At 42.0% G+C, this 25673-nt stretch overlaps 1 protein-coding gene and 1 pseudogene across 3 annotated transcripts in view; both read left to right on the top strand.

Moving 5' to 3' along the window:
• LOC139264606 (probable global transcription activator SNF2L2) overlaps positions 1 to 25673 on the top strand; it is a 171616-nt gene that overhangs the window by 135289 nt on the left and 10654 nt on the right. For all 3 annotated transcript variants that reach the window (XM_070881356.1, XM_070881337.1, XM_070881346.1), the window contains exons 30-33: positions 1249 to 1466; positions 8989 to 9094; positions 12345 to 12446; positions 22068 to 22194. In XM_070881356.1, the coding sequence (XP_070737457.1) occupies positions 1249 to 1466; positions 8989 to 9094; positions 12345 to 12446; positions 22068 to 22194 (553 nt within the window). The remainder of the gene's footprint in view (positions 1 to 1248; positions 1467 to 8988; positions 9095 to 12344; positions 12447 to 22067; positions 22195 to 25673) is intronic.
• LOC139279534 (5S ribosomal RNA) lies at positions 20337 to 20445 on the top strand (annotated as a pseudogene).

Here is a 25673-nt window from a genome sequence, read left to right as displayed (position 1 = left end):
GATTGTAAATAGTTGGGGTCCCAGCACTGATCCTTGACCTGTGTGGAAAAATTGCTCATTATTGTGCCATGCAATAGTTAATTTTTGTGGTATCTTTGATGATTGACAGTATTGTCTTTGGAAACCCCAAAATTGAATGAGCTGTAAGATTTTCCTACAAACTTTGTTTAAAACTGAAGACCTGAACTGCATGAAATGGTGTAGGGATCACATTATTCATGTACAATCTTGCATCGTAAAGGCCTGAGGATTTTCACCTAAAAGCTTTGTTATTGAGCTATGTGAGAAATAAATTAACCCCTTGTGAACTTAGGTTATCAGGAAGCCCATGTCTCTTGTGAAGTATACCTTTTTGACAGTTTTCAGGGAGAACAGAAGTCTTTTACATAGTTTGGAGTCGAGGGTTTGCATTTCTCCTTGCTGTTGCTCCCAGGTTGAAGGGAATGGTGGCAAAAATAAGAGACAATGGGCAAGAAATTGATCAAAGGTCACCACCGCCTGTTTACTGCCCAAAAAAAAGCTAAGATTCTGTCATTAACCCCAGCGGAAAATTGATTAAAAAAATAGAAGAAAAAAAATGCCTGGCAGGAAAAATGGGCATTGCACGTGGATTCTCGGTGGAAAACGTGAGCCTCTTCAAATTTAGACCGAGGCTGCAAGTTGGGCCTGGGGAGGGGGGGGGGACACCCATGCTATTTTTCACAAAAACAAAAAATTAAAATTGAAAAAACATTCACAAGATACTTTTGTCGCAAATCGCTGCAAAAAAAAACTTTAACTGGCCTTTTTTGAAGTTTTTCATACCTATCGTCGTTCTAAGGGCTGCTTTTCCTCAGCGTTTATTTTTCAACTTATCTACGGATCACCACTGTGACCAAACTCAGGCGAACGCGGTGTTTCCATTCTTGCACGCCGGCGGTCCGCTCCCCAGCAGTATTTCAAAACCGCCGGTGGAAGACTTCAGTGAATTTCCCGCCGATCCGTTTTCAGCCCAAAACGACAAAATCCCGCTGAAAAACCCAGCGGAAGGCTGATAAATTTCCAGCCCAGTGAATGGAGTCTATAATTGGAGGAGGGTGGCAACTTAAAACGTGAAATGACCAATAAAGTGTAGTTTCTCGGCCCAGGTACTAAAGGGTCAGATATCAGCTGTACTCTGAGTAAACTTGCTTTTATAAAGTAGATATTTTAAGATATTTAAACCTAAAATTTTGAACAGGAAACAAAACCATTAACTTTTTTAATTAGGCAATTGAAGATGGAAATTTAGAAGAAATGGAAGAGGAAATACGTCAGAAGAAAGCTAGAAAACGCAGAAGAAATGTAGATAAAGATTCATCAAAGGAGGATGGAAAGAAGAAGAAAAAGAGAGGAAGACCTCCAGCTGAAAAACTGTCTCCAAATCCACCAAGGATCACGAAACAGATGAATGCAATCATTGATACAGTTATAAATTACAGAGACAGGTAAAATGAGTTCCACATTTACATTCTTACCTTTTCGAACCAAGTATTTCATTTGCACTTCAATTGCTCCACGAATTCATGCCAAGCATCTAAGTTTGTACTTGAGCTACTTAACCCAGATTTCCAGTGTAGAACTTGTAGCGGTGAAAATGTTAAATGTAAATACAGGTAGCACCAACTATGTTTAGAATTATAAAGGAATTGTATGGAAAAATGCACAATAATTTCTTAAGTGATCTTAGTTGCAGCTCTCCTTGGAGGCAGCAACATTCAAATCTAATGGATTACCATTAGTTTGCACAGATTAGTAATTGAACAGGAGCATTTTCCATTGGTGAAAAGACCACTTTGGTATTTACCCTGCATTTTGTTACTGTGTAATGTTTTTTTTTGCAGATTATGTAAAATGCCTTGAATATTGACCGTCAAAACTGAACCAGTCCAAAAACTAGGATCTGTCTGTTTAGAACTGGGAAATGTGACATTCGGTGTGTGACTGATCTTGATTACCGATGAGACAACAAGAACTCTCTCCATGTTTAAAATTCATGCTTAAAATCTGAAATCAGCTTCAGTTGTGATTGAACTCTAGTGTCAGATGGGGAATGGAAAATGTTCAATTTCAGTATTACAGATCTAGAGGAGAGTAGTGCTTTCCTAGCAGCTGGTGCTGTGCTTTGCACCATTCCTCCAGTGCTGTGATAGTTAAATGGCAACTCTCCCTTCTGGCTCCTAGTGCTTATTTTAAACTGTGCTACAGTATTAAAATAGTAATTCTCCTTCCTGACTTAAATGTCTCCTCACACTAGTGAGTTTTTCATTAGAACCAGTTTTCTAAACCTCAAAATCCGGAGTAATGAATCAGGATTCTGATTAAATCCTTAATCTAATTTGGTCTAGCTCAATTCAGATTAGTAAGGGCTGAAATTCAAGCACGCCAGAAAGCTGGCGCACACACGATTTTTTACCGTCTGGAGCAATGAGGCGGACATTTGATCGATTTTGTGAACCCAGGGGCACAACAGTCCGGCCGACATGGAAATCGGCCGGCGAAAAAAATTAAGATGACGGCCATGGCATTTGGCCCTCACCTTTTAATGGTCGCCGTACCTCCAGGACAGAGAGAGAACAAACAAGGTGCACCGACAAAAAGCTGTCTGAGGCACTGTCCAGTGGCTCGTGGATTTTTCAAGGTGAATTTGGGTCGGTGTGGGATGGAGGTGCAGGATTCCGCCAGTGCGCACTTTGATACAGCGAGGCAGAAGTGGGGACAGACCGAAAAATCCCCGAGCTGAATTTGGTTCGGGGCGGCCACTCTATTCCGCTGCATGGCCGGTAACGGGTCTTGTACGGACTCTGAATTTCGGCCCCATAGTGTTCTAATCATTTCCACCTAAATGGTGTTCCTTTCTTTGTACTGTTTTGGGGGTGGGAACGCCTGAGTGAAAAAGAAGTAAATATTCAATACTCTCTGCAAAATACTTTCCATCTTAATGATAGAAAGGTAGTTCATGTGTGTTCAGCAGTTGAAATTAACGAACCGCACATCATTTCACCTTGCCTTCCTGTGCTCTGACTGCAGTCTAGCAGAAATTGTGCAATTAATAAATAAAGAACTTGCATTTATATAGTCCAATGCCCCATCTTCAGGGCACATTTACAACCAATAAATTACTTTTCAAACTCATTCACAGTCATGTTGGCAAATGTCGTACCAAGATCTCACAAATAGCAAATACATTACCAGTTAATACATTTTTGACGCTGCTCATTGGGAGAAAAAATGTTATCCAGGAGAACTCACTGCTCTTCGAATACTGCCATTGGATCTTTTATCCCTACATGAGCAAGCAGACGAGGCATAGATTTTAATATCATCTGAAGTATCGCATCTGACAATGCAGCACCCTGTACTAAAATGCTAACCTAGTTTATGTGCTCAAGTCTGCATTGGGGCTTGAGCCCACAATTTTCTCACTCAGAGGCCAGAATACTATTATGAGTCAGACTAATGAGTAGCAATGTGCTCTAGTTATTCTATCTCAAGATAGATTTTGATGGGGAATGCCATCATCATCATCAACAACTTGCATTTATATAGCACCTTTAGCATAGTAAAACCTCCCAAGTTTCTTCACAGGAGCATTATCAAACAAAATTTGACATCATAGCTCAGCCACCTAAAAAAGACTCTGAATTCTCCTGCCCCTTCACGGTATCCAACTGTTCCTTAAATGATTTAATGGTTTTTTTTTTGCCTAGTTCTTTGTGTGAAGAACTAATTCTGAGCATCGATTCTAAATGAACCTTTAGCTGTTATGAATTTGGAGCCATTGTCTGACTCACTTTAGTTTGAAGTATTGTCTCCAGAATTGCCTTTTCTATGTTTTTTGCCATATATTGTCTCTATAAAGTTATAGAATTTAAAACTATATAGGAAGTCATTCATTTATTGTGTCTGTGCTAATGCTGCTCTAGTGCAGCTATTTAGTTCCATTTCCCTATTTTTTTTTTCCTCTGTCACCTCCTCTTAAGGAAAAAACCCCAAGCTTCTCCCATCTTTCTTCGTAACTCAGTCCTCTGAAATAGGGATCAGTCTCGTAGCTCTTCTCTTTAGAATAAAATATTTTATTCTGAGTATAATTGGTAACTGCTCTACTCATTGGTACTTCACGAGTGGAAAATAAGTTTATTTTTTGTAGATTAAACGATGCAAACATTTGAATTTTGGAGGCACTTGATGTCCTTCTGGGAATTAGATCTTGGGGAAGAGTGACCATAATATGGTAGAATTCTTCATTAAGATGGAGAGTGACACAGTTAATTCAGCGACTAGGGTCCTGAACTTAAAGCACGGTAACTTCAATGTAATGAGACGTGAATTGGTTAGGATAGACTGGCGAATGGTACTTAAAGCGTTGACGGTTGTTAGGCAATGGCAGACATGTGAATATCACATGGATGAACTACAACAATTGTACATCCCTGTGTGGCGTAAGAATAAAAAAGGGAAGGTGGCTCAAACATGGCTAACAAGGGAAATTAGGGAAAATGTTAAATCCAAGAAAGAGGCATATAAATTGGCCAGTAAAAACCTGAGGACTGGGAGAAATTTAGAATTCAGCAGAGGAGAACTAAGGGTTTAATTAGGAGGGGGAAAATAGAGTATGATAGCAAACTTGCAGGGAACATAAAACTGACTGCAAAAGCTTCTATAGATATGTGAAGACTAATGTAGGTTCCTTGCAGTCAGAATCAGGTGAATTCATAATGGGGAACAAGGAAATGGCAGACCAATTGAACAACAACTTTGGTTCTGTCTTCACTAAGGAAGACACGAGAAACCTCCCGAAAATACTAGGGGACCGAGGATCTAGCGAGCAGTGGGAACTGAGGGAAATCCTTATTAGTCAGGAAATGGTGCTAGGGAAATTGATGGGATTGAAGGCCGATAAATCCCCAGGGCCTGATAGTCTGCATCCCAGAGTACTTAAGGATGCGGCCCTAGAAATAGTAGATGCATTGGTGGTCATTTTCCAACATTCCATGGACTCTGGTTCAGTTCCTATGGATTGGAGGGTAGCTAATGTAACCCCACTTTTTTTTAAAAAGGAGGGAGAGAGAAAACAGGTAATTATAGACCGGTTAACCTGACATCGGTGATGGGGAAAATGCTGGCATCAATTATTAAAGATGTAATAGCAGCGCATTTGGAAAGCAGTGACAGGATATTCTTGTGCATTTTACACATTCCGATCTAAACTTGTAAATGACACTGGAACTAGCGGTGAATCAGTTTGTTTACACGTCGTAGTTTTAAGTGTGGACAACCTTTTGTTTAATCAAAGCTGGCTAACTTCTAACATTGAAGCAGCCTCTTATTTATCAAGTCAGCATGGATTTATGAAAGGGAAATTATGCTTGACAAATCTAGAGTTTTTTGAGGATGTAACCATGGGAGAACCAGTGGATGTGGTGTATTTGGACTTTCAAAAGGCTTTTGATAAGGTCCCACACAAGTGATTAGTGTGCATAATTAAGGCACGTGGTATTGGGAGTAATGTATTGCCGTGGATAGAGAACTGGTTGGCAGACAGGAAGCAAAGATTGGGAATAAAGGGGTCCTTTTCAGAATGGCAGGCAGTGACTAGTGGGGTGCCGCAGGGTTCAGTGCTGGGACCCCAGCTATTTACAATCTACATTAATGATTTAGACGAAGGAATTGAATGTAATATCTCCTTTGCAGATGACACTAAGCTGGGTGGCAGTGCGAGCTGCAAGGAGGTTGCTAAGAGGCTGCAGTGGGACTTGGACAGGTTAGGTGAATGGGCACATACATGGCAGATGCAGTATAATATGGATAAATGTGAGGTTATCCACTTTGGTGGCAAAAACAGGAAGGCAGATTATTATCTGAATGGTGACAGATTAGTAAAAGGGGAGGTGCAACGAGACCTGGGTGTCATGGTACATCAGTCATTGAAGGTAGGCATGCAGGTGCAGCAGGCAGTAAAGAAAGCAAATGGCATGCTGGCCTTCATAGCGAGGGGATTTGAGTATAGGAGCAGGGAGGTCTTACTGCAGTTGTACAGGGTCTTGGTGAAATCACACCTTGAGTATTGTGTTCAGTTTTGGTCTCCTAACCTGAGGAAGAACATTCTTGCTATTGAGGGAGTGCAGCGAAGGTTCACCAGACTGATTCCCGGTATGGCAGAACTGACATATGAGGAAAGACTGGATCCGCTAGGCTTATATTCACTGGAATTTAGAAGAATGAGAGGGTATCTCATAGAAACATATAAAATTCCAACGGAACTGGACAAGTTAGATGCAGGAAGAATGTTCCCGATGTTGGGGAAGACCAGAACCAAGGGTCACAGTCTAAAGATAAGGGCTAAGCCATATAGGACTGAGATGAGGAGAAACTTTTTCACCCAGAGAGTTGTGAACCTGTGGAATTCTCTGCCACAAAAAGTTGTTGAGTCCAGTTCGTTGGACATATTCAAAAGGGAGTTAGATGTGACCCTTACGGCTAAAGGGATTAGGGGGTATGGAGAGATGGCAGGAGTGGGGTACTGAGGTTGCATGATCAACCATGATATTGAACGGCGGACAGTGCAGGCTCGAAGGGCCGAATGGCCTGCTGCTGCACCTATTTTCTATGTTTCTACGTTACATCAGATTTTTTTTTAAGAATCTTGCTGCAATTGATAGGCCTAGATGTTATTCACACACAACAGGCTACTTATTAATGGAGATTACATTTTTTAGCACTGTACTTAAGTGAATTACTTTCTAGTTCACATTCTGGTAGAATGTATGCTCAGTTGACCATGATTGTTACGTGATGTCTGCAATAAAAATTAAAACCTTTGCCGAATGCATTGCATTGGCAATTAGTTGCAAAAGTTTATTGAAGTTCTGGGAAGTACAAGATGCTGATCCATAATGACCAATTATCAGTCAACAGATCTCTGATCTTGCTCAACCGATTATCTGCAATGCAGATGCTAAAACCACACCTCCACACATGTTGGGAAAGCATTGCCAAGGCATCTCCAAAATCTACCCTCTGCAGCAAAGAAAATATCTTTCTTATACCTATAGTGCCCTTGCAATTCTAGCTTTGTTAATGAAGTCAGCATAGGTGGATTTGCATACCTTTGAAAGGAAGCAAATATGAGGTGACTTTAGAGAGGCAACAAAATAATGAATAGTAAAGAAACTGCGCTCTACTTCAAACTAAACACCACTGCAATTCTTAAATGGAATTGACTGTGCATAACTCTTCAGCAAAGCTCCTCAACCTCCGATTTTAAAACCCGTTCTCTAAATGGTGAATGCAGTTTGATTTAATTAAAACTGAGTAGATTTTGATGCATTCTGGTCTGAAGAGTTGGAAGGCAAGTCAAAACTGTATAAATGTCATGTTCTAAAGATGGTACATAGTTACTTTACTGGTGGTGCCACGTGCTCTCTTTACCATTATCCACTTTATTAGTTGTCTGCACTATGGATTACTACTTTATATACAGATGTCTATATGTGGATTTGAAATGTATTGTGTACAACTTTATTTATTTTACACTCATTTTATTTCATCAGTCAAATAAAACTTTTGCCAGAGACACTTCGGCTGATATTTTATGGTCGGAGGCTTCCAACGGGCGGATGCCTCCGACCTGCAAAAAATCCACGAACTTACCTGCTGGTTCAGGTGGTTCGGCGACTTGTGGTTCTGGGCCTCTACGCGTAGGCCTGCGTAAAGGCCCACATAGCCCAGGAGCACAGGCGCTTCACAAGCGCCCCTGGGATCATGGGGGCCGACCCAACCAATGAAAATAGGGGATCCCCATTCATACTTATGGTGAATTCTGTTTCTATGGAGCTGCCTTAAGTATGAATGGGAATACCCCCAAAAACACACAAACACATTAAATTAATTTTTTTAAACACATTACATATTGAAAATTAATTAAAATATTTTTTTGAAAACATTATTTAGATGTTTTATTGGCTAAAAATAAACTTGCCTTAATAGACAGGGTTTTTAGTATATAAGTGAGTGATATTTTCTGTTTTTTTTCAACTCTAATGCTAGTAGAAGTAGGCCTTAAGCCTGCTTTTACCAGCGTAAATCTCAAGGTCATTCGCTGGGCAGAAGTTGGGCAAATAGCGGAGGCCCTTTTCCCGTGGATTCGTGCGATCTGTCAAGAGGATTCTTGACCCACCGCAAGTTCCAGGTTTTGGCGAATGTGCAGTGCATACCTAAACCTGGAACGTGCATACGACCCGCAGGGGCCGCGAATTCAGCTCTTCATTTCTCGTGATAGTCAATGTTGAGATGCCAGCGAGTTATACTAGAATTGTTGCAACGCATAACCACCTCAAAACAAATGTGTTGCAGTGTCCTTTCAGGCTACTCCTATAGACTTGGGGTAGCTTTGATGTATGTGCAACTTTGGTATAGGATTTCAGCCAGTGACCCTAGTCATATGACTGGAGTATAAAATGACCTAGCTCTCGTGTTTAGTTTTTTTTCTAGGTATTTCCTGTATTAGTGATTCATTGGTGTATAATTACTATGTGTGTCAGACTACAGTTCAGTAGCATAGGTCTTCCTTTGTTAGTGATAATCCAGGAGTTTTTAACTCAATAACCACAATTATTTATCACTGAAGGAGGCTCAAAAGATATTTCCACAATCTGATTAAATAAACAATAGATTTGTGCAAAATAGGCATGGTGCACCTTTATGGGCACATGAGAAATATTGCAATACCTACAACAATAGACTAATAGTAGGTTGGGTGAGTGACAGAAAAGTCTGCTCCATCATAAATGGAAATTGGGGTTACTTTTACTATGATACATAATGCAGTAATTACTTTATAGTTGAAATGAAAATGAATGTCAGAAATGGGCGCAGACGGAATTTGAATTCTTGTAAATTATTTTAATGTGTTGATGATGTGCAATTGTAAAACTGATCTATTTTTATTTACATTTGTCCTGGTAATAGCTTGAGCCGACAGCTGAGTGAGGTTTTCATCCAGTTGCCTTCACGCAAGGAGCTACCTGAATACTATGAGCTAATCCGAAAACCTGTGGATTTCAAAAAAATTAAGGTGGGGCAGATCATAAATGAGGTTATTTAACCACATAACAGAACACCCGAATAAAATTTTGTTTTTCTTTTCCAAATAAAATTTTTTTTTTTAAAACAGCTGGCAAATAATCAGATATTACTTTTAAACTGACTTGTCACCATTGTGTCCTGCTGAATTGAAAGGAGGAACTCCTGCAAGTTTTCATCTTCCAGTTTAGTATGTGAAATGTTAAGTAGAGCAAGGTATTTATTTCAAGATTTATTTTCAAAATGCTATTTAAAAGTAAATGGTTATGTAAATGGCCTTGTTGGAGAGAAGTTTACACACTAAATGTAGAAACAAGGATGAAATGGTGCTTATTTTTTAGATGCAATAATGTCCTGAATGAGGAATTTTTGCCTGTTCGGTGCAACCTTCCTTTGTTTTAAGGACCCCCATTAAGCAGTGACAAGATTGTGCATGAACTTTTTTTCTCGGTGTACAGAAGTTTAGATTTTGTTTCCTCCTTCTTCTCCCTGTCCTCCTACCCCTAACTCTTGCTATTTCTGGCAATATTCTCCTCGAGTGAGATTGCCTAATCACTGTGAAAGACTTGCGTTTAAAAAGAACTGGAGCTAAAAGTGCCTAAATTAGTTCCATCCAGCTACCAGTCTTTATTTTCTGTTTCTCTTGTACTAGATTCACACAAGTATTTGAGGATTGGTTTGAATTATGATCAAATGTTCTACCTACTCCTCAAACCAATAAGGTTCTTGATCATTGAGGTCCTGTCATTGATTTGTTAAGCATACAGTATATGAAATAGCAGTTAACATATACTTAACAGAGTACTTGCAAAAAATGCTTTGGTTGAGGATCCAACGCATCACAATTCTGAACTCTGTGTCTTGGGCATTTACAAATTCCAATACCCTTTACAAACTGCCACTTTTAATATATGTCAACCTGACTATGACAATCCACATGTTTCTGCATTACATGATTATACAAAAGTTAAAATACAACTCCCGTATGGAGAATTTACTTCAACTTGTCCCTAATTAATTACTTCAGTCAATAAGCTGGTCTCTTTTTACTTAACAATCTTTTTCCATTGGGACAATGAGCTCAGTATAACTTCCTTTTTTTTTTTGCCTTATCAATAGTTTCCCTCTTGCATGTATTTGCTATTCTACCAAGTGAAACCTTTAATTACAAGACAGTCTTTGACTGATTCTGTATCATTTGGTACCAATCTTTTGATTCTACAGATACCGCAATTAAAAAGGATGAAGTGCACCCAGATGGTTTTTTTTGCAGGACTAACTATTTTCCCTGAAACTTATCGGCACTAATTATAGATTCTTAAAACTTAAGAACCAGTGCAAAAATGATATGGTTTTAAGTCCCTCATTCCTTCATCCTGAAACTAACCATTGCTGTAGAGTCAGCCTTGGTTCAACAGCTCATTGGGCACCCCTTTATAAAGAGAAACCAATAGTACTACAACATTAGTAGACTTCAGGACAGTATGATCAGCCCTTTCCTTCTGCAAGTCCCAGAGGTACCATTCATTTCTCACGTAGACCTTAACAATTGGTAAACGTGATGCCTGGGCTGCCTTAGATTTTTGTATGAAATATACACAGTTGTATGATGTTGAGCCCTTTTAGAATTGTCTTCAACACATTCTATATTGTGCAATTAAATGCAGTAGTTTTTGTACATATTTAAAAACCAGTGAATCTACTGTGGAATTAATCATATTAAGTTAGGGGATGCTCTGTTCTATAAGAACAGGACATTATACCATATAAAATAAATAATTTGAGCTAGTTTGCATTCTTGAAATGGATGGTTGGTTCACTTATAAGGTAAGTTGATGTTGAGATCATGACTTTGATCAATTAAGTTGTTGAAGACATTGTGCAACTGGTGTATTCTTTACAGAGAGCTAAAAAAACACAGCCAGTTTGTTTTGCAGCTGTAAGAGAGCTAATGCAGGAGATAGAATGTGTAAATTATACTAATTATAAAATTCAGCGTTACACTTTCCTACATTTACACCTAACTTTGGAGCTGTTCAATTCATTTTAGGATGCATTAACATTCCAGAAGTTTAGAATTGATGCAAAGCTGAAACCACATTGTACTATCGTTAAACTTCAGATGTAGATTGGATGCCAAGATTAGACTGACTCTGGAGCTAAGCTGAGCAGCACTCTCTCCTCTAGACTGGTTCCAGTGTAAGGTTGTGCCCTGGTATAGATTCAGACTGCGTTTACATTATGACTGCAGCATTGGTATGAACTAAAAATGCAAAAATGTTGTAGGAGTAGGAGCCCCTTGAGCCTGTTTCTCCATTCAATTAAATCATGGCTGATCTGTATCTTAACTTATACTTGCCTTGGTTCTGTAACCCTTAATACCCTTGTATAACAAAAAACAATCAATCTCAGTTTTGACATTTTCAATTAACCTAGCCTCAACAGCATTTTGGGGAGAGTTCCAGATTTCCATTATCCTTTGTGTGAAGAAATGCTTCCTGACATCACCCCTGAATGACCTAGCTAATTTTTAAGATTATGCTCCCTTGTTCTGAACTTTCCCACCAAAGGAAATCGTTTCTATCTATTCAATCAAATGCTTTAATCACCTTAAACACCTCAATTAGATCACCCCTTAATCTTCTATACGCAAGGGAATACAAGCATGTCCTCACAATTTAACCCTTGTAGCCCTGGTGTCATTCTAGTGAATCTAGACTGCAACCCCTCCTGAGATGTGATGCCCAGAAGTCTCTACTCCAGTTGAGGTCTTTCTAGAGCTTTTATATAACTGTAAAATAACTTTTATCCCTTTTATCCCCATGAGATCTTGAAATGTTGCTTCATGAATTAAAAGATACAGTAGTGTAATGGTTTTGGCACTGAACCAACCCAGAAGCCGAGAGTTCAAATCCTCTCATGATGATCTGCAAAATTGAATAAATCTGATAATTTATGCCTAGCACAGAAACATGACTAATAAAATCACTAAATTGTTGTTTTTAAAAAAAAAACTGATTCATTAATGTCCTTCAGGGAACTTGCACCCACTCCGTACATACTATGTGGTTGCCTGTTATTGTCCTCAAGGCAACTTGGAATGGACAATAAGTTGTGTCTGGGCAATATTCCCCATATCCCAAGAACAAATGTAAAAAGAAAGTAATTGAGATTGATGGATAGAAAGTGTGCACTTTACACAAGGCTTTTAACAACATATCAATTCTGTTGAATTTGTCTAGGACCGCATTCGCAACCATAAGTATCGGAGTCTTGGAGATCTGGAGAAGGATGTAATGCTGTTATGTCATAATGCTCAGACATTCAACCTGGAAGGATCACAGGTCAGTGTTTCACTCAGTTAATAATGGATTTTTCTGAACCTTTTGTGCCGATACATAGTACTGTACAGGTGTAAATATGGTGATTCTGTAATCGGGGGTCCTCGGCAGAGGACTTAAGAAATAGGAGCAGGACTAGGCCAATTGGCCCATCGAGCTTGCTTTGCCATTCAATAAACTCCACTCCAGCTTCCCGCACTATCCCCATATCCCTTGATTCCCTGAATATTCAAAAAATCTATCGAGCTCAAAGACTGAGCATCCACAGCCCTCTGGGGTAAAGAATGCCAAAGATTCACAAACCTTTGAGTGAAGACATTTCTCCTCCACTCAGTCCCAAGTGCCCGACCCCTTATTCTGATACTGCTTAGTGCCTAGTTCTAGACACTTAATTGCGGTAAGACTTTGTAATGTATTTCCTTCATGGATTATTTGCTTAAGGATTCTTAGCAACACATTACTATTAAGAACTAGTTGACTTATTAGCAAACGGTTTAACAATCACACTACACATTACCAGTTCATCCACCAGACTCACAACCACCTGCCTACTCGTGGATCCCCCAAACCCAACTGGCTGGGGTTTTATTGAGTCTTGTGAACATCATGTGACTGACTAAGCCACTCTCAACTCTCAGGTGCATACATTACAGACGTTCCTTTACTCTTGTACTCCAATCCTTTGGTAATAAAGGCTAACGTACCATTTGCTGTACGAATTGCTTGCTGTACCTGCATGTTAACTTTCTGTGATTCGTGTACAAGGACACCCAGGTCCCTCTGGAAACCAACATTTCTCAATCTCTCTCCCCATTTAAAATATTCTGCTTTTCTATTTTTCCTATCAGTTCTCTGCATTGTATTCCATCTGCCATTTTTTTGCCCCCTCATTTAACCTGCCTATTTCTCTCTGCATCCTCCTCACAACTTAATTTCCACGTAGCTTTGGCAAACTTGGATACATTACACTCGATCCCCTCTTCTAAGTCATTGATATAGATTGTAAATATCACAAACACTGATCCTTGTGGTACCCCACTAGTTACAGCCTGCTAACCCGAAAGTGACCCATTTATTCCTGCTCTCTGTTTCCTGACCGTTAACCAATCCATGCTAGTATACTACTCCCAACCCCATGAGCCCTAATTTTGTATAATAACTTCTTGTATGGCACCTCATCGAATGTTTTCTGAAAATCCAAATACACTACATCCAAAGGTTCCCCCTTATCTACCCTGCTAGTTACAAGCTCCAAATACTCGTAATAGATTTGTCAAACACTGTTTCCCTTTCATGAATCCATGTTGACTCTGCCCAATCATATTTTCTAAGTGCCCTGTTACCACACCCGTAATAGATTCTAGCATTTTCCCTACTACTGATGTCAGGCTAACTGGTCTATAGTTTTCTGTTTTCTCCCCCTCCTTTCTTGAATAGCATGGTTACATTTGCGACCTTCCAATCCATGGGGACTGTATAGGGAATTCTAGAAGATCAAAACCAATGCATCCACTATCTCTGTAACCACCTCCTTTTAAAACTCTAGGATGTAGGCCATTGGATCTTGGGATTTGTCAGCCTTTAGGCCCATTTACTTATCGACAACAACACCTACTTGTATTTAACATAGTAAAAGGTCCCAAGGTGCTTCACAGGAGTATTACAAGACAAAATATTTGACACCGAGCCACATAATGTGGAATTAGGGCAGATGACCAAAAGCTTGGTCAAAGAGGTAGGTTTTAAGAAGCGTCTTAAAGAGAGGAGGAGAGGTTTAGGCAGGGAATTCCAGAGGTTGGGGCGTAGGCAACAGAAGGCACAGCCGCCAATGGTTGAGCAATTATAATCAGGGATGGGTGGGGGAAGGGCCGCTGTTGCAGAAGTGGTTAGAGATAGAGGGCCAAAATTTGCCCAGGGGTTGCTCCGTTTCTTTTTTGGAGCAACTTGAATTTTCTAGAGTATCTTAAAAATCCCCAATCTGCACATTTAATTTGCGACAGTGTAAGTGATTATTTAGGGTTTTTTTTTCAAAAGGGGGTGTTACCAGCCATTTTGGCCAGTTTGGACAGCGAATAGTTGCTTCAAACTAACTTAGGGCAGCGTATGTGACCACTTGTGGCCACACAGAAAACCCTTGCGGAGAGTTAAGAAATCAGCACAGGTGGCCAGAGATGGGGCAGGGGGTGGGGGGGGCAAGGGAAGCGGAGAGAACCTTGCAAAGCACTAAACACCTTCACAACAACATTCAAGAAGCATAAAAACCATCAATAAAAAATAAAACTTAAGTCCTACCTTCCTAACTCGGCCCCCCCGAGGGACTGGACTTGTCTCCGGGGGCCGGACTTGTCTCCAAGGGACTGGACTTGTCTCCGAGGGAAGGCAGCAACCAATCTGTGCGGCAGGCCACTCGGCTAGGGATAGGGGCGGCAAATATCGGGTCATCCCTTTGGCCAGAGATAGGGGCGGCGAGCATCGGGTACCGCTCACAACCTACAGGATGCGCTGGGAGGGCGAGGAACTACTGTGCATGCGTGCAGACTCCACCGCGCATGCAGACAGCTGCCGGCACTGTTTTCAGCGCAGGCCTGTAGCACGGCCCCCCCCCCACAGCACTATATACACCACGCCAGGACCCGGAACACACAGCAGAGCGGCCAGAATCGTGGTAAGTTTTTGAGCGCACAAAGTCGGCGCATCTCGGGTTAGTGCGCCGGAAAAAGGGGTTGGGGAAATCTGGGCCCAGAGAGTGGCAAGGCCATAGAGGGATTTGAAAACCAGGATGAGAATTTTGAAATAGAGGCATCGCTGAAACAGGAGCCAATATAGGTTAGCGAGCACAAGGGTGATGAGTGACGGGATGTTACTTGTGATTTTGATGAGAGCCGTTTCGGTACTGTGGAAGAGGTGGAAACCTGATTGGAGGGGTTCAAACATGGAGTTGCGAGAAAGATGGGCACGGATTTGGGAGGCGACAACACATTAAAGGATTTTGGAGAGGAAAAGGAGGTTGGAGATCGAGCGGTAAACATAGAAACATAGAAAATAGGTGCAGGAGTAGGCCATTCGACCCTTTGAGCTTGCACCACCATTCAATAAGATCATGGCTGATCATTCCCTCAGTACCCCTTTCCTGCTTTCTCTCCATACCCCTTGATCCCTTTAGCCGTTAGGGCCATATCTAACTCCCTCTTGAATATATCCATTGAACTGGCATCAACAACTCTCTGCGGCAGGGAATTCCATAGGTTAACAACTCTGAGTGAAGAAGTTTCTCCTCATCTCAGTCCCAAATGGCCTGCCCCTTATCCTAAGACTGTGTCCTCTGGTTCTGGACTTCCCCAACATTGGGAACATTCTTCCCGCATCTAACCTGTCCAGTCTCGAAAGAATCTTATACGTTTCTATGAGATCCCCTCTCATCCTTCCTAAACTCCAATGTATAAAGGCCCAGTTGATCCAGTCTCTCCTCATGTTAGTCCAGCTATCCCAGGAATCAGCCTGGTGAACGCTGCTATTTCATCCTTAATAATTGATTCCAACATTTTCCCCACCACTGATGTCAGGCTAACCGGTCTATAATTACCCACTTTCTCTCTCCCTCCCTTTTTAAAAAGTGTTACATTAGCTACCCTGCAGTCCATAGGAACTGATTCCGAGTCAATAGACTGTTGGATAATGATCACCAATGCATCCACTATTTCTAGGGCCACTTCCTTAAGTACTCTGGGATGCAGACTATCGGGCCCCGGGGATTTATTGGCTTTCAATCCCATCATTTTCCCTAATACAATTTCCCGCCTAATAAGGATATCCTTCAGTTCCTCTTTCTCATTAGACCCTCGGTCCCCTAGTACATCCGGAAGGTTATTTGTGTCTTCCTTCGTGAAGACAGAACCAAAGTATTTGTTCAATTGGTCTGCCATTTCTTTGTTCCCCATTATAAATTCACCTGAATCCGATTGCAAGGGACCTACGTTTGTCATCACTAATCTTTTTCTCTTCACATATCTATAGAAGCTTTTGTGGTCAGTTTTTATGTTCCTGGCAAGCTTCCTCTCATACTCTATTTTCCCCTCTTAATTAAACCCTTAGTCCTCCTCTGCTGAATTCAAAATTTTTCCCAGTCCTCAGGTTTGCTGCTTTTTCTGGCCAATTTATATGCCTCTTCCTTGGATTTAACACACTCCTTAATTTCCCTTGTTAGCCACGGTTAAGCCACCTTCCCCGTTTTGCTTTTACTCCAGACAGGGATGTACAATTGTTGAAGTTCATCCATGTGATATTTAAATGTCTGCCATTGCCTATCCACCGTCAACCCTTTAAGTATCATTTGCCAGTCTATTCTAGCCAATTCACGCCTCATACTATCGAAGTTGCCTTTCCTTAAGTTCAAGACCCTAGTTTCTGAATTAACTGTGTCACACTCCATCTTAATAAAGAATTCTACCGTATTATGGTCACTCTTCCCCAAGGGGCCTCGCACACCAAGATTGCTAATTAGTCCCTTCTCATTACACAACACCCAATCTAGGATGGCCAGCTCTCTGGTTGGTTCCTCGACATATTGGTCTAGAAAACCATCCCTAATACACTCCACAAAATCCTCCTCCACCGCATTGCTACCAGTTTGGTTCGCCCAATCAGTATGTAGATTAAAGTCGCCCATGATAACTGCTGTACCTTTATTGCACACATCCCTTATTTCTTGTTTGCTGCTGTCCCCAACCTCACTACAACTGTTTGGTGGTCTGTACACAACTCCCACTAGTGTTTTCTGCCTTTTGGTATTCCGCAGCTCCACCCATACCGATCCACATCATCCAAGCTAATATCCTTCCTTACTATTGCATTAATTTCCTCTTTAACCAGCAATGCCACCCTGCCTCCTTTTCCTTTCTGTCTATCCTTCCTAAATGTTGAATACCCCTGGATGTTGAGTTCCCAGCCTTGGTCACCCTGGAGCCATGTCTCCGTGATGCCAATTACATCATATCTGTTAACTGCTATCTGCGCAGTTAATTCGTCCACCTTCTTCTGGATACTCCTTGCATTGAGGCACAGAGCCTTCAGGCTTGTCTTTTTGACACACTTTGCCCCTTTAGAATTTTGCTGTAATGTGGCCCTTTTTGTTTTTTGCCATGTGTTTCTCTGCCCTCCACTTTTGCTTTTCTCCTTTCTATCTTTTGTTTCTGCCTCCATTTTATTTCCCTCTGTCTCCCTGCATAGGTTCCCATCCCCCTGCCAGATTAGTTTAACTTCTCCCCAACAGCACTAGCAAACACTCCCCCTAGGACATTGGTTCCGGTCCTGCCCAGGTGCAGACCAAAAGCTTGGTCAGAGGTAAGTTTTAAGGAGCATCTTACAGGTGGAGAGGTTTATGAAGGGAATTCCAGAGATTGGGGCCTAGGCAGCTGAAGGCACACAAGCCAATGGAGGAGTGATTAAAATCGGGGGTACGCAAGAGGCCAGAATTGGAGGAATTCAGAGATCCCGGAGGGTTGTAGGGCTGGAGGAGATTATAGAGATGGGATTTGAAAACTGATGAGCATTTTAAAATTGAGGTGTTGCCAGATACCGATTCATCACTGAAATCTTGTTGTTTTAAAATAAATTGTTCTTGGGATGGCAATGTCACATTTATTGCCTATTCCTACTTACCTTTGAACTGCTGCAACCTTTGTGGTGCTGGAGCTCTCACAAAGGTAATATTTAGGAAGTTCCAGGATTTTCAATCAGCAACCTGAAGGAATGCTAACATATGTCCAGTGTGCGACTTGGAAATAATAGTTTCCCCTTTAAATTATTATTCTTGTCCTTCTTAGTAGCAGAGGTTACGGGCTGGGAGTTGCTGTCAAAATAACAATGGTAAGTTACTGCAGTGCAGTTCACCATAGATGTTGCATACTACAGCCACAATGCGCTGGTGATGCAAGGAGTGGATATTGGGCTCAGTATTGAGCTTATGAGCTTAAGGTAATTGAAGCAGGTGAAGATGGATAGCCTGAGAAAGCAGCCCTGAGGAACTCCGGCAGTGAAATCCGCAGCTGTGTTGATATCCTTCTGACAGCCATGACCATTTTCCTTTGTGTTAGATATGACTCAAGTCACAAGAGTATTTTCTCATTGACCTCAGTTTTGCTATGGCCCTTTGGTGCTATACTCAATTGAATACTGCATGGATATCTCTACCTGTGTAAAGGCTGCAATGACGTCAGAAGCAGAGTGGTTCTAGCAGAACCGGAACTGAGCTTCAGCGAGCAGGTTATTGGTGAATAGGTGTTGCTTGATGCATTATAAATGATTTCCTCCTCTTTGCTGATGCTGATGATTGGGGGAGGCTGATAGGCTGGTAATTGGCTGGGTTAAATCTTTCCTGTTTTTTGTGAATAAGATATACCGGGACAATTTTCTGCATTATTTGGTGCATGCCTGCATCATAGCTGCACTGAATCTGTTTGGCTACTTGGGCAGCAGTTCTAGCGTGCAGGTCTTCACTACAACCAGGATGTTGCCAGGGTCCATAACCTTTGCTGTGTGTAGTATACTCTGATTCTTAATGTCACCTCAGGAGTAGGCCAAGTATGATTGCTTGCCACTTTTGGCTGAAGGTGCTTGCAAACACAGCAGTCTTATCTTTTACATTCATATGCTGAACTACACCATTGTTGAGGATGGGGATGTTCATGGAAGCTCCTTCTCCTGTTAGTTGTCTGATTTGTCCAATACTATTCTCGATTGAATGTGGTAGGCCTGCAGAGCTTTTCTCTCATCATCTGGTTGTGGGACCACTGATCTGTTTTATAACCTGCTGATTTGATGTTTAGCATGCTGGCAGCCCTGGTGGTAGCTTCTAAATTGGTGCCTCATTCCAAGGCATGCCTAGTGCTGCCCTTGGGGAAACCCTTCTACACACTGTTGAACCAGGGTTTATCTCCTGGCATAGTGGTGATGGAGGAGTAGGGGCTATGCTGTGCCATGAGGTTCCAGGAGCCCCAGCACATCATGGATTCGTGGTTTGCTAGATCTGTTCTTAATCCTTCTTGGCATGACCGTATGCCACATCACACAGCGAAGAGTGTCTTTGCTGTGAAGATGAGACCAAGTATTGTGTGTTGGTCACTCCACCACTGCTATCATGGACAAATGTGTTTGTGACGAGAGTTTTACAAGGACAAGGATGACTAGTTATTAATGTATGTTCTTCTCAATCTTTGACGCAGGCCTGCTCTGTTAAAATGTTGCAGGCTTAGTCTTAAAGTTAGTGGGCCATAAAATGAACAGTGGATTAAGTGAATAAAGTTCATAATGTAAAGAATCTTGTCCAATCCGACTATACAGATACAGTGAAATCCAACAGCTTAAAAAGTTACATTTTAAAAAGTATATTTAAGATCAAGATTACAGTCTACCTGTGGCTCAGCGGTCAGGCTCTCGCATGAATCAGAAGGTCGTGGGGTTCAAGCCCCACTCGAGAGATTTGAGTATGATGGCCTGGAGATATCCATGCAATCTGGGCAGAATCAACTGAAATAGCACAAACGATCGCGGAATTTAAAATGCAAGTGACGCCTATAACCAGTTGCGCTTGGGTTTTAGAATCTTTTACGTGGTTCCAAAGTCAGTTTGCCAAAAGTAATCCCCGCCCACAAATGTGGCCACGCCCCCAGGTCAGCATGACCAGTTGTGTCCGTTCAGGGATGTTCATCACATTGTGCCCAGAATTTCGGGCACCCGTGGTCACAATCCATTGTTAATGACCTGCAGCTGTAGTGACCAGCAGTCAGTTAAATAGTAGCGTGGTCGAGTGGTCTAAGGCGCTGGATTTAGGCTCCAATATCTTCGGAGGCGTGGGTTCAAATCGCACCGCTGCCAAAATTTGTGGCGTGTAATATTAGCTGCGGCCACACTAGTCTGAAAACATTTGAACTCGGAAGCTAAGCAGAGTCAGGCCTGGTTAGTACTTGGATGGGAGACCACCTGGGAATACCAGGTGCAGTAGGCTTTCCCCCTTGCAGAGGGCATTTGTTTAAAGTGCACAACTAAAATAGTTGAAGTTTCATTCAGGTCTGCTTCTCACACTGATGCTACAATTATTTTGAATTTGCAATCATTTAAAATGAATTTAAAGTAATGTAATCAATTGATCTACCCTTGGTACATAAGATCTGTGACCAGCCATCAATTGAAACCACTGGTCTCGTTCTTAAGCTGCAGCAATTATATTAACAAATTTTCAGTTTTAACTATTTTATTCCGTAATCTTGAGGGCCCATTGGCCCTGTTCGAGTCAATATGCGATAATGCTTCCTGATTGCACTGATTCATAGATTTTATTTTCGTGTCTATGTAAATGAGTTTGAGCGTAAACGTGGGTGTAACTTCACCTCGGCAAAACCGCCGCTGTATCCAGCGAGTTTTCCCAGTTGTGCCATTTGCAGAACTTCCAGGCCATAATCATCAGGCTGGCACTTTAGTACTGTACAGAGGGAGCGCTGCACTGTTGGAGGTGCTGTCTTTCTTCAGATGTTAAACCAAGGCTGTCTTCTCTTTTCCCCCCGACCCTCGCCAAGGTGGATGTAAAATATCCCACAACACTGTTTGAGGAGAAAGGGAGTTCTTTCAGTGTCCTGGCCAACGTTTATCCCTCAACCAACCTAAAAACAGATGATCTGGTCATTTATTTAGTTCCTTTTGTGGGATCTTACTATGCATAAATTGGCTGCCACATATTCTACATTATAACTTTGACTACACTTCAAAATTACTTTGTTGGCTGTAAAACACTTTGAAATGTCCTGGGGTCATGAAAAATGCTATTTAAATGAAAGTTACTTCTTAAGAGTCATATCAGCTAAGTCTGTTTGGTCAGATTACTAGTTCCCAGGCTGTACCATAAGAACTTGCCAATCCAATAGAAATTGTGAGCTATACTGATTGTAACTTTCTTCTTCAAAATATTCAACAGTTCCGATACATAGCCAACATTCTTTAAGCAGCAGGAAATCATTTTGTTCAATTCAGATCTTGAGTTTAAATTAAACTCTGGAAATAATGGTGCTGAACATCTACTTTGACGAGAAAGATAGAAAAGTTATAGGTTCAATATACTTCCAAGTTCGGATTATCTAAATGCTGCTACATTCCAGTTCTCAAATCATTTTTTTGTCTCCAGTGATATTGCAGAAGATTTAATATTGCCCCCAAGCCTTAGATTTCATTTTCATCAGAGGAGATTTTTAAATCCAAGATGTTGGAAAAGTGAGTGCGATTCAAACAAGGTCTCTGGTAATGAATCCTTTGATCTCACTAGTCGCATATGCACCTGCAGTTACCCGTTAGTCAGAGGCTCATAAATGCTAATTGAATTCTCCTCAAAGTTGGGAAAATTAGTTTTTTGAACCCTTCACTTTTGTTACATTTATGTATCACAATGTAATGTCGCACAGAATATGACGCACGTCTTTTAATTAGTATCTCTTACTTTTGACATTGAAAAAAAAAATGAATTCTGACCACTACTGGTTCACTGAACTATGAAAGGACACAGATGGTAATAGTATATATCTTTTCGGTTTGATATGTACAGAAATGTTATTCTTTCTGTTTGAACATGTCTGGTTATAGATTTATGAAGACTCCATCGTTCTTCAATCTGTATTCAAAAGTGCAAGGCAGAAGATTGCTAAAGAAGAAGAAAGTGAGGAGGAAAGTAATGATGACGACTATGAGGAGGAGGAGTCAGGATCTGAGAGTGAGTTTGAACTGTTCTCTTTAAGCATTTAAGTGTATTTGTCCTATTAACTAAATGTATCAACTAAACTTCTCGTGTGAATGCTGATCATATAAACAAGGAAGATGCAATCTCTGATGTGCTGCATTTGTTGATCTCAGCTGGGATGGTGGCGGTGGGGCACTAAAATTGACTTCCATGTCCCCAGACAAGGAAAGGCAAAAATGGTGAAGTTCCTATTTCTGATCATTAAACCGTGACCCCGGTTGGAAGATGTGTGCAGCTGGGCACAATGAGCTCAAAACCAATAAATCCCTTGGGAGAGGTATATCTGAGGCTACTAAATGCTGGTGGTCATCCTGTGGGAGTCAATAAATGGTGGAAGTGGTCCCATTGGATTGGGAAACAAGCCAATTTGGTACCTGTTTTCAAAGATATCCTGGACAACTAGAACCCTTGGTACAGGTCTAGAACTCTAGATTCCCAGAAATACCTTAAATTCCACATGAAAGACTTCTACCCAGACTTACAGATGCAAGTATCCTCGGGAAAATTTGGGAAGTGCTTAAGGTATTGATTGAAAGAGGAAGCAACGAGTACTGGTTAGAAAAGAGATGTTCAGCTGGGGAGATGTACTAATCAGGAGTGCTCCAGGCATCAGTACCTCTGCCCCTACTGTTTTTAATCTACATAAACAACCTGGATTTAGAAACCTAATACAAATGGGTGATACTGAATTAAGGGGAGATCTGGTCATCAAGGCTTGAGAGAAACACCCAAGCCTTGGAAGCAGTGCAGAAAAGGGCCAAATGCCAATCTTGGTGCTGAAGACTGGGTTATAGGCCCAGCGGTGATGCCTCTCTGTCGAATAGTCTGCTAACATTTGCTTTCCAGTTTTGAATCACTTACTGGTTCCTAAGGAAATCTATCCTAACATTAGCAGCTTGCAACATAGGATTAAGCTGAAGATGGATGAGAATGTGCAGCTACAGTCTGCTACATTTAAAAATATTTACAGCACAGAAGGTGGGCATGCAGCCCATTGTGTCTGTGCTTACTCTTTATTAGACTGATCCAAAACTAAATCCGATGATCTATTCTCTCCCCATAACCTGTATCTTCCTCTATTTCTAATGTTTATCTAATTTTCCCTGAAAAGAAGCAAAGGATTCTGCCTTAACCAGCCCCTGTGTCAAAGTATTGTCTTCCCACAACTTTGTGCAAAGAACTTTCTCCTAACATCTCTGTTCACTTAATCATACCTTTCAGCCAACATCCCAGACTTTTTCATCACTAACCCTGGGTATATCCTGTCCCACTGACAGGACAGATCCACCAGAGGAGGCAGCACAGTAGTATACAGTCGTGAAGGAGTGGCTCTGGGAGTTCTCAATATTGACTCCAGACCTCATGAAGTCTCATGATATCAGGCCAAAGATGGGGTAAGGAAACCTCCTGCTGAGTATCACCTACAGCCCTCCCTCAGCTGATGAATCAGTAATTCTCCATGTTAAACAGCACTTTAACTGAGTCCTGAAGGAAATAGCTGCCAGGCTGGGCCTGCGGCCGGAAGTGAGCAAATCAACACAAGGGGGAACTGCCTACTTGACCTTGTCCTCAACAATCTACCTATCACAGATGCAGCTGTCCATGACTGTATTGGTAGAAATGATCACTGCACAGTCCATGTGGAGACAAAGTCCCATCTTCACACTGAGGACACACTCACGTCGTGTGGCACTACCTCCGTGCTAAATGGGATAGATTCAAAACAGATCTCTCAGCTCAAAACTGGGCATTCATGAGGCACTGTGGGCCATCAGCGGCAGCAGAATTTTATTCCACCACAATCTGTAACCTCATGGCCCAGCATATATCTCACTCTACCATTACCATCAAGCCAGGGGACCAACCCTGGTTGAATAAGGAGTATAGAAGAGCATGCCAGGAGTAGCACCATTCATACCTTAAAAAAAAAATGAAGTGCTAAACTGGTGAAGCTACAACACAGGACTCCTCAACATCATCATAGGCAGTCCCTCGAAATCGAGGAAGACTTGCTTCCACTCTTAAAATGAGTTCTCAGATAACTGTACATTCCAATACGGGAATTACAGTCTCTGTCACAGGTGGGACAGAAGTGGTTGAAGGAAAGGGTGGGTGGGAGTCTAGTTTTCCGCACGCTCCTTCCGCTGTCTGCATTTTGTTTCTACATGCTCTCGTCGCGAGACTCGAGTTGCTCAGCGCCTTCCCTGATGCTCCTCCTCCACTTAGGGCGGTCTTGGTGGCGGTGGGGATGTTGCACTTTATCAAGGAGGCTTTGAGCGTGTCCTTGAAACATTTCCTCTGCCCACCTCGAGCTCGCTTGTCGTGTAGGAGTTCAGAGTAGAGCGTTTGCTTTGGGAGTCTCGTGTTGGGCATGCGGACAATGTGGCCTGCCCAACGGAGCTGTTCGAGTGTGGTCAGTGCTTCGGTGCTGGGGATGTTGGCCTGATCGAGAACACTGACATTGGTGCGTCTATCCTTCCAGTGGACTGCAGGATCTTGCAGAGGCAGCGCTGGTGGTACTTCTCCAGCGCTTTGAGATGTCTACTGTATATGGTCCACGGTTCTGAGCCATATAGGAGGGCGGGTATCACTACTGCCCTGTTGAGCATAAGCTTGGTGCCAGATTTGAGGTCCTGGTCTTCAAACACACTCTTCCTCAGGTGACCGAAGACTGCACTGGCACAACTGGAGGCTGTGTTGGACCTCATCGTTGATGTCTGCCCTTGTTAATAGTAGGCTCACGAGGTATGGAAAACAGTCCACGTTGTGGATTTTGATGACCGAGTGACAGTGCTGTGAGGCGGGGTCAGATTGGTGGAGGACCTTTGTCTTACAGATGTTTATTGTAAGGCCCATGCTTTCGTACGCCTCGGTGAAGATGTTGACGATGCTTTGGAGTTCGGCCTCAATGTGCGCAGACGCAAGAGTCGTCAGTGTACTGTAGTTCGATGACAGGATTGGACGACCTTGGATCTAGCCTGGAGGTGACCAAGGTTGAACAGGTTCCCTTTGGTTTTATAACACAGCACTACATGCATGCTAAGCAGCAGAAACAGCATGCTATTGACAAAGCTAAGTGATCCCATAACCAACTGATCAGATCAAAGCTCTGCAATCCTGCCACATCCAGAGGTGAATGGTGATGGACAATTAAATAATTAACAGGAGGAGGACACTCCATGAGCAGCCCCATTCCCATCCTCCATCATAGTGGAGCCCAGCATGTGAGTGCAAAAGAAAGACTAAAGCGTTCGTAACCATCTTCAGCCAGAGGTGCTGAGTGGATGATCCATCTTGGCCTCCTCCTGAGATCCCCACCACCACAAAAGCCAGTATTCAGCCAATTCGATTCACTCCACGTGATACAAGAAACGGCTGCGCACTGGATACAGTAAAGCCTTTGCTGTATCCTGTAGTCAGGCCCCGACAACATCCCGACTTGTGGTCCAGAA

Source organism: Pristiophorus japonicus, chromosome 1 (genome assembly GCF_044704955.1).
Source record: "Pristiophorus japonicus isolate sPriJap1 chromosome 1, sPriJap1.hap1, whole genome shotgun sequence".
NCBI lineage: Eukaryota > Metazoa > Chordata > Chondrichthyes > Pristiophoridae > Pristiophorus > Pristiophorus japonicus.
The sequence above is the reverse complement of the archived record's forward strand: the minus strand, read 5'-3'. Positions and strand labels throughout refer to the sequence as shown.